The sequence below is a fragment of the Sardina pilchardus genome, chromosome 17 (genome assembly GCF_963854185.1).
Source record: "Sardina pilchardus chromosome 17, fSarPil1.1, whole genome shotgun sequence".
NCBI lineage: Eukaryota > Metazoa > Chordata > Actinopteri > Clupeiformes > Clupeidae > Sardina > Sardina pilchardus.
Window position 1 is genome coordinate 31665456 of NC_085010.1, and position 10000 is coordinate 31675455.

Genomic DNA, 10000 nt, shown 5'->3' on the forward strand with positions numbered 1-10000 from the left:
ACAGGGACAATATCTTGGCTTAGGCTATATATATCTTTTTTTTCAACAGTAGGTAAAGCCTATTGTAGGCTAGGCTAATTCAGTTTGACACAGAATTTAAAGTGATTTTAAATTGCGTTGTGAAATGTAGAACAAGCTGAAATAAAGTACAGTAAAATCAAAAGGACATTTTTAAATAAACTAATTTAACAAATATTTTATATTTTCAGCGGTTTTATTTTTAAGGCGCCAAGTCAAATAAAAATGCGCGTGGCCGTATCTCTATGGTACGCGGGGCAAACTTTGGGCTGCGCGCGGCTGCCTGAGCACGCGGCTCCTGCACGAGAAGCAGGAAGTGGAATAGCGCCGTGGCGCGAGACCGCCCATGTTGTTTAATCCACGTTTCACCGGCACCTCGCGGAGATCTTCCGCCTATTTTACTATTCCGTCACAAAAGCAAACAGGGCGACTCGCATAACTGTCCCTCTCCTCACCAAAGCTGTCCGCTTCCGCGTCTCAAACTCTCTCCCGTCCGCCGTTTCCTTTCTCCCCCCCCCTCCAGTCCTCTCCTGCCCCCCTATCCTGCCCCTCTCTATTTATGAAAACGTCACTTCAAGTCCCTCCCTGTTTGAATCTCATTAGTTTCTTGTGTGTTTCTCCCTGTCAATAATCCCGAATCCAGACTCTCTCTATTTCCATCCCTCTCTATCTGTCAATCAGCGCCGCCTTTGAACTGAAAACCACTCCGACCAACTTCAACTCCTCAATCCGAGCGGCTCAGCTCCATCTCCGGCTTCTTTTTCTGCCAAGATTCCCCTCTTTTGAGTTTGTACTAACCGCCAGTGCTTGGAAAACGCCAATACAGACCCTAAACTTAAACTCGGATCCGGGATCACTAAGATCAAGGGTTTAAAACTTTGTGTTTTTGCCCCCAAAATTGCTCGGGAAAAATGCCGCAGCTCAACGGCGGTGGAGGGGACGATTTGGGTGCGAACGATGAAATGATTTCCTTCAAAGACGAAGGGGAACAGGAGGAAAAAATTTCGGAGAACTCTTCTGCAGAAAGGGATTTAGCAGACGTCAAATCTTCTCTTGTAAACGAATCAGAAACGAATCAAAACAGCTCGTCAGATTCAGAGGTAAGTGACAAATAATGGCGATCGATTGACCATGACTTTACTTCATTTATCTGTTATACGTAAAATTATCGTTTGAAAGCACGTTGTTAAAAGTAGCGATTCCTCCTCGTGTTTCTTAAATGCAATCCCTGTGTTTCGTTGCATTTGAAGGCGGAAAGACGGCCTCCGCCTAGATCTGAAACTTTCAGAGACAAAACAAGAGAAAGTTTAGAGGAGGGTGAGTTTGTGCTTTTTTCTTAATGCTCTTGTCCCACACACTTTTACTCAATGCAATGTTAACATGCCGAAGGGCTTTACTGTTGGGGTCTCTGAAGGAGAGAAACTTTTCAAGGCACTTATAAAAGTTTTCTTCTTTTCCCCCGCCATGTTAGCTGCGAAGCGGCAAGATGGAGGGCTGTTCAAGAGCCCACCGTACCCGGGCTATCCGTTTATAATGATCCCTGATCTCACGAGCCCGTACCTCCCGAACGGATCACTTTCTCCAACAGCACGCACAGTAAGTGTGTTTATTTGCCCCTTTCCGCTCATTACCGCGCCACGTAGCGCGCAGCAGGACATAGTTTTGTGAACGCGACTAGGTAAGGTTAGCTGGGAAATATCAGGCTAAAGTTTCGCAACTTTGGCGTACTGTACAGTGGCATGTCATGTCGCGGCTCAGCCGGATCCCGTGTGTGTGTGTGTGTGTGGAAGCAGGCTACAGCCCGGTACAGTTGGCTGTGGAACAGCGCGGGCCTCCCACACACGTTCCATATGCGGGAAGCATTCTACCTAACGTTTCCCGCACGGATTGTATTTAGAATATATATTTTTTGTTGTCATCCAATTTTGGAAAGTGACATTTACAATTTATTAGTTGTTCACTTGTGTACACGAATGTTTTTATTCTTCAACTAAATATAATTGGTGAATAATAAGGTATCCGCAGTTGTTGGTATTGTGCTATTTTTTTTAATCAATTGTTTTCCTGAATTGGTTGTGTTAATTTTAGCGGGTGATTTTGTTAGAGTTAACTCATGTTTTTTTTGTGCTAAGGAAATTGACATTTCCTCTGTTGTTCGGTGACACGCATGTCACACTACAAACGAAGCTGTTGTGTTTTAATTTTATGGATGTTAGAATCTAAAGCTTTATGCAAATGAGTTTATTCAACGTATTTGCATATTTCACAATATATGTCTGTCAATTTTGCACTGTTAAGATGTCAGGAAATTTAATATAGGTCATTCACAACCACACGCCTCTATAATTATCACATTTTTAGTACGCAAATATTTACAGCGGGCCAACACATACAGTGTCTGATATTCCTTTAGGGCTGGTTTTCCCTGGGAAAGAGTCTGTTCTATTACGGAAGGCATCTTTTGCCTTCACTTTCCCCCCGAAAACACCCTCTAAAATGCCCTTGTTACTAGCAATTAGTAAGAGTATAATTATGCATGCACACGCGAGCGCACGCTGTACCTGTCCCGGTCCCACCGGGCAGAAGGCTTCGCGGGAAGTCTCGAGCCGCCAGAAGAGTTAATTGTAATTGCCGGTTATTGCCGAAGACTACCATCTCAAATTACAAGGTTAACCCAGAGACCTGCGATTATGCCCCTGCTATTCTTTATATTTATTCATGATGACATTCTTAAAATGGCTAAGCTATAAATATAATTTTGCTTGATGCACAGTTAAGAGCTGAATAAAACAAACAAGCAAACACAGTACAGCAAAAATTAGAGTTATTATTGGAATTCTATAAATATTAACAAAATACCAGTAATCTGTATGTTGAAATGCATCTTATGCATCTGATTTTTTATATTATTGGATATTTGTCATATCTATCACAGGCCAGTGATATAATAATGTTTTATTTGTGAGGGGAAAATAAATTGTAATGACTAAATCAGGCACACAAGGTGAGGGGAAACACTGTCATTTTTGGATGGAAGCGTTTCGTTCTGCGATGAGGATGCTGTTGACTCTGTGTGTGTGTGTGTGTGTGTGCGAGTATATTTGTACGCGTGTGTATTCTGCCGTGCTCAGATAGTGGTCTTTGTTAAGTCTGTCTCTGCCGTGAAATCCTTTCGGAGAGTTTGCATTTGGAGCCTTCATTCCAACACACACACACACACACACACACTGCCGAAATATCAGGAGGTTTTATTACTCTCATCAAAACACGCACACGCACACACACACACACACACACACACACACCTCAGGAGTGTACCTGCTTGTATAGACTGTGCGTCAGGAGTCAGCTGCAGAGCAGTGGAAATAGAACGATTTGAAAATGCCACTTCTGTGTGAATCTTCCTCTTTGTCAAACGCTCTTCAGTGTTGTACACAACACACACACACACACACACACACATACAGTACACACACACACACACACACACACATACATACACACTATTTCGAAATCAATGAAATTTAGTGCATGTAACATCAAGTCTTTCATAGAGCATGTGCTCACCTGTTTGTATGATACATAATGGATGATACACACATTAATACTCAAGTGTCCGCATACTTCTCTCCCTCACACACACACACACATAAACATACTGCAGGGGCGTCCACATTGCCTTATCAGTTGTGTAAGAATTGTGTGTCTCCCACCCAGTGTGTGTGTGAGGTATTGTTTGAATGCGCTAAAGAATGCTGTGTTGTCCAGTGTGGGAGATATTGTTTGAGGTAAAAGATGCTGTGTTGTCTGTGAGGGATGTTTCTCACACACACACACACACACACACACACACTCACACTCACACACACACACACACACGCACACACGCTTGCTCCAAGGCTGGGGTAACGTTGATGGTGTTTACATCACAGTGTTATGTGTGTGTCTCTACGACGCGTGTATTTGGACAAATTACGCAGTGATCCTTTACTGATGATACACTCTGGATCTCTCACCACTGGCCCTGTGAAAGGTCGTCCATTCCTCTCACACACACTCTCTCTCTCTCACACACACACACACACGTGCGCGCGGGTGGCTTTGAGTGAGCAGGGCTACCTGTGTGGAGGGAATGGCGAGGCTTTGAAGTTGAAAGCCCTTGTATTCATAAACGCATTACTTAAAGCAGACATTAATAATGTAGCCCAGCATCGATTAGCTGTCCTGTTCCCTAACTAACAGCAAGCCCAAACCAGCGAGAGCCCATGCTTATGAAGCCTTATAACACACACACACACACACACACACACACACACACACACACACACACACACCCGGCAGCCCAGCAGGCGTGCTAGGAGTGTTGGAGCTAATCAGAAAGGAAGCGCGTCTTTTTGTCATTTGATGTTTTGTTATTGATCCTATCTCTCGGAGTCGGAATCTTTTGTCATTCGGATGCTGAGGAAAGATGCGTGCGGTGTGTGTGTGTGTGTGTGTATGTGTGTGTGTGTGTGTGTGTGTGTGATTGGTGCGGAGTGTGTGCTGTACCTGATGAGCGTGTGTGTGTGATGCAGGATGAAAGCAGAATGGCCTCTTTTTAGGTTACATCGTTTTCTTGTTTTTTCAACCAAAAAAGCTCAGGATTGAGACGGAAACAGGAATTGTGTCTGTGTAGTTATTTATGGGCTGTGTGTGTGTATTCTGTGTTTGGCTGGGAAGTCAGCTTTACAGATCTCTCTCTCTCTCTCTCTCTGTGTGTGTGTGTGTGTGTGTGTGTGTGTGTGTGTGTGTGTGTGTGAGGAATGTAGAGATGTAGATCTTGGGAATCTATCTCTTTCTCAAATAGGAAGATGCTTCTCACTGTCCAGCTGTTTACATGCCACCTTCGTCTTTGGATCTCCTCCTCTTCTTCTCTCCTTCTCTTCTCCTCTCTTCTCTCTTCACCTCTTCGCCTCTTCCCCTCTCCTCCCCTTTCCTCCTCTCCTCTCCTCCTCTCTTCTTCTCTTCCTCTCTTTTCCTTTCCTCCTCTCCTCTTCTCTGTTCTCCTCTCCTCCCCTTTCCTCCTCTCCTCTCCTCCTCTCTTCTTCTCTTCCTCTCTTTTCCTTTCCTCCTCTCCTCTTCTCTGTTCTCCTCTCCTCTTCTCTCCTCCTCTCCTCTCTTCTTCTCTCTTCCTCTCCTCTTCTCTCCTCCTCTCCTCCTATCCTTTCCATTACTCCTCCTCCTCAGTACTCCATCTTTCCTCCCCTCCTGTCATCTCCTTTGCCCTCTTTTCTCCTCTCTCCTCCTTTCCTTTGCTCTTCTCCTCTTTTCTCCTCTTCTCCTCTCCTTTTCTCTCTTCTCCTGTTTTCACCTCTCTCCTCCTCTCCTATCGTCTCCTTCTTCTCTCTTCTCCTCTTTTCTCCTCTCCTCCTCTCCTCTTCTCTCTTGTCCTCTGTTCTTATCTCTCCTCCTCTCCTCTTCTCTCTTCTCCTCCTTTCTCCTCTCTCCTCCTCTTCTTCTCTCTTCTCCTCTTTTCTCCTCTCTCCTCCTCTCCTCCTCTTTCTTCTCCTCTTTTCTCCTCTCTCCTCTCCTCCTCTCTCCTCCTCTCCTATCGTCTTCTTTGCCCTCTTTTCTCCTCCATCTTTTCCTGTTCTCTAATCTCTCTCTCCACACCACTCCTCTTTTCCCCTTCCTGTGTAGTGTGTGTGTGTGTGTGTGTGTGTGTGTGTGTGTGTGTGTGTGTGTGTGAGACTTCCATAAATCCGACGGCTTTATTTACTGCTTGTATGCGGCGGCGTCTGAATGTGGAGATATTTGAGTCGGGCACAGGGCGGGCCTCCTAAGTCCTGGGGCCTGAGCTGTGGACGCACACACACACACACACACACACACACACACACACACACACACACACACACACAGGACGCGGGGCCTGAGCTGTGGACGCGGGGCCGGTTTTGGGTTTCGACAGATAATTACCAGCGTTTAAAAAAGCAGCTCGAGACATGGCGAGCCGAGCAGCAACACCCAACACACAGCACAGCCTCCCACAACACAGCACAGCACAGCACAGCACAGCACAGCACAGCACAGCCTCCCACAACACAGCACAGCACAGCACAGCACAGCACAGCACAGCACAGCACAATACAGCACAGCACAGCACAGCACAGCACAGCACAGCACAGCACACACAGCACAGCACAGCACAGCACAGCACAGCACAGCACAGCACAGCACACACAGCACAGCACAGCACAGCACAGCACAGCACAGCACAGCACACACAGCACAGCACAGCACAGCACAGCACAGCACAGCACAGCAGCCAAGAGCTTGGCAAGTTCCCCCACCAAACAATAGACTCCCTCTCTCCGTCTCACTCTCTTTCATTCAGTGGCGCGCTCTCTCGCTCTCTCTCTCTCGCTCTCTCTCTCTCGCTCTTTCTCTCTCTCGCTCTCTCGCTTGCTGTCATTCTTTGTCTGATTTCAGTGGTAGGTTTTCGGTTGCACCACTTGCCTCTGCTGAAACATGCAGATAGTCTCATTCAAGCGTTTGTGAATATATTTCTGTACATTTCAAATGATTTGACCTGTATATATCCATACATTATGAACATTCATTAATTGGAATCATGCCATTTAAAGCATATTCTTGTTTTTTTGTAAGGGCATAAAATGATAAGCTATCCCTATTGTGTTGTAATGGTGCGGGTGTGTGTGCGTGTGTGTGTGTGTGTGTGTGTGTGCGCGCGTGTGTAATATGCGGATTATGAGTGAGTGGCAGGTCCCAGGGAGGTGAGGAGCGCTGCTTAAATGGGGATTTAGAGGGAGAGGGACACACCTTATCAAATTGGCTTTCCATGTTAATGGATCTTAATTGGAGTCCACAGGGGGTACAGGGGGGGGATGCTGTGTCTCGACGCTACACACACACACACACACGCGCAGGCACACACACACGCGCGCACACACTGGGGGTACAGAGGGGGATGCTGGGCGCTGTGTCTCACCGCTACACACATACGCACACACTCACTCACATACACACACGCACACACACACACACACACACGCACACATGGGGGGTGTGCTGGGCGCTCCGTGTCTCGCTTCGTCTCTCTGCTCATTGCTGGCGCGGCGCTACATACACACACACACACACACACACACACACACACACACACACACACACGCGCGTGCACACACTGGCGTTCCCTCACCATTTAAACTCTACACACAGATGCGCGCACGCAGAGAGCACACACAGGCTGTCCCTCACCATTTAAACGCTATACACACACATGCACACACACACACTTGCACGCACACACACTGGCTCTCCCTCACCATTTAAACGCTATACACACACATGCACACACACACACATGCACACACACACACTTGCACACACACACACTGGCTCTCCCTCACCATTTAAACGCTTGCCATCCTTTTGTTTTGCAAATGACTTTTGTTGACAAAGAATGTCCGAAACACGCTGTCTCATTCTCTCCCTCTTCCCTCTCTCCCTCTCTCTTTTTTTCCACCCCTCTCCCCTTTCCTGTTCTCTGCTTCTCTCATCCAGAGAGGGAGAGGGAGAGAGAGAGAGAGAGAGAGAGAGAGGGAGAAAAAAAGAGGGGGCTTAAAAAAAAGGCGTTTGTACGTCGCCTGTTTTCCCAGCTCGATAAACAGCCGTAAAAAGCGCAATCTGTTTTGGATTTGAGGGAGTTAAGTTGGAGTTGGAGCTGGAGTGGAGCTGGGGTTGGGGTTGGGGTTGGGGTTGGGGTTGGTCTGGCAGGCTGGGGTGCTGCGGTGCGGAGCGAGAGCGAGAGCGAGAGGCGTGGGGGTCTGGGACACATTAGGCTCAGCGCTGGGCCTCCCCGACGCTTAATTAGTGCGCGCTGTAATTGTTCGTGCTCTGCCAATGGGAGCGATGCGTTGGAAAAGTGGAGCTGCAGTTAATCGGCACCGGGGCGCTGCAACAATAAATCAGGGGCATATTTGTGGCGTGATTCAGGGGGCGGCGATCGCTCTCCCCGCGCGACATGTGGTAAATTGTAAAGTCAATGAATTGCAGATGTAGCTTAGCGCTCGGGCCGCGGCCTGCCTACACTGCGGCTCTGTTCCGCTGGCCGCCTAGCCGGCCGCCTCACGGCGCGCTACAGAACGGTGCCGTAAATATTTACGCCCGCCGCCCCGCGCTCGAACGCACCCCTCGCCCACCGCCATCGTCACGGTTACAGCGCCGGCCACTACAATTATCTCCTGTTGATGATGTTGGCACATGCGTGTGTGGGTGAGAATTGATTGTAGTCATCGAGTGGAGTGTGCTTTTTGGGTGTGTTTGCCTGCGTGTGTGTGTGTGTGTGTGTGTGTGTGTTGGGGTTGGTGTGAACGTGACTCCACAGGGTGTGTGAGTGTGTGAGTGCTCCTATGGCGATGCGGCGGATTCGTGCACTGCTCGGCGAGTGCTGGTATTTATTTAGTAATGTTTGTACGTGTGTGTGTGTGTGTGTGTGTGTGTGTGTGTGTGTGTGTGTGTGTGTGTGTGTGTGAGTGCTGGTATTTATTTAGTAATGTTCGCAGCGCTCCTCATCCAAGGGTCAGAGGTCAGCTTGTCAGCCCGGAGTGAATTACTCGCCGTGATTTACACTCCCGTCACTTTAACCAAACTCATAACATAATCGCAGCAGTTTCACTCGTACTGTCACCCGCTGCACTTTTCTGTGTGTGTGTGTGTGTGTGTGTGTGTGTGTGTGTGTGTGTGCGTGCGCATGTGCTGAAAAATGCATCGCGTGTTCGTGGGTCTGGCTCTGCGTATGTCCTGGGTGATTTAGAGTCTTGGGTCCTGTCACGCCTTGCGGGGGGGGGGGGGGGGGTCGCTGTCTCAACAGGCTGTATCTCCATGGCAGCTGTGTGCTGGTGACCCCCCTCACACACACACACACATACACACACACACACACACACACACACATTCACTCGACCCCCCTCCTCCTTGCCTTGCACACTCACACAGACACGCATCTCCTTACAGTACACACACACACACACACACACACACACACACACACACATGCACAAAGATTTCAGTGTACATCTGGAATGCAACTTTTGTCATCTGTTAAATATAGTCTGGTCCGGCTGGCCAGGGCAGTGTTGGACTCCCGAAAACATGGAAATGAAATTATTCTCTGTGTGTTTATGTGTGTGTGTCCGTGTGTGTGTGTGTGTGTGTGTGTGTCCATGTGTGTGTGTGTGTGTGTGTGTGTGTGTAATGGTTTTGTTTAAATTCCTCAGAGCAAAGTGTCCTAACTCAGTGAGCCAAACTCTTAAAGCGAAATTAGTTTTTGGAATTGTGTGAGTGTGTGTGTGTGTGTGTGTGTGTGTGTATGAAGACACATGCTGCAGAGGACAGAGGGATATTGAAATGCATCTCAAATGGATTGTGTTAAATGAAACACTGGTGATGGTGTGTGTGTGTGTGTGTGTGTGTGTGTGTGTGTGTGTCTCTGTGGAGTACAGGGGTGTGCGTAATCACTGATAGGTGAGCAATCTAAGCAGCAGATGCTAGCATGTGCATAAGTGTGTAACGTGCATTTGATGCAACTGCGTTATGCGTTACACGGCTGTAACGTGCATTTGATGCAACTGTGTTATGCGTTACACGGCTGTAACGTGCGTGTGAAATGTGCAACATCAGTCTTGATAACATGTTTAGGTAAAGATAATAACTGTGGTTTTGAGAGAAGCGTATTGATACATGTTTAGGTACAGAGATAAATAATAACTGTGGTTTTGTGACAAGCGCATTGATAACATGTCTAGGTAAAGAGATAAATTGTGTGTGGTTTTGAGATCAATTTAAGCAATAAGCCCCGACAGGCCGTAGTTTACACTGACTTCAGAACAGCTGAGGGGCGTTGTTAGGCACAACATAATAACAGTGTGATTTTGAGATAAGTAAATAATAACAGTGTGATTTTGAGATAATAAATAAT

At 47.3% G+C, this 10000-nt stretch overlaps 1 protein-coding gene across 1 annotated transcript; it reads left to right on the forward strand.

Moving 5' to 3' along the window:
- The first annotated feature begins 656 nt into the window (after positions 1–656).
- Positions 657–1798, forward strand: LOC134062496 (transcription factor 7-like 2). Its single transcript, XM_062518518.1, has 3 exons — positions 657–1118; positions 1269–1335; positions 1490–1798. The coding sequence occupies exons 1-3, from the start codon at positions 930–932 to the stop codon at positions 1684–1686; spliced, it is 453 nt and encodes a 150-aa protein (XP_062374502.1). The 5' UTR covers positions 657–929; the 3' UTR covers positions 1687–1798.
- Positions 1799–10000: the final 8202 nt, after the last annotated feature.

What these genes read in the sequence shown, in the direction of transcription:
- LOC134062496 (XM_062518518.1), top strand. Translation starts at nt 930, where the DNA reads ATGCCGCAGCTCAACGGCGGTGGAGGGGACGATTTGGGTGCGAACGAT. An exon ending in ACAGCTCGTCAGATTCAGAG is followed by an intron (nt 1,119 to 1,268) that starts GTAAGTGACAAA and finishes TTGCATTTGAAG; the next exon opens with GCGGAAAGACGGCCTCCGCC. An exon ending in AAGAGAAAGTTTAGAGGAGG is followed by an intron (nt 1,336 to 1,489) that starts GTGAGTTTGTGC and finishes CCGCCATGTTAG; the next exon opens with CTGCGAAGCGGCAAGATGGA.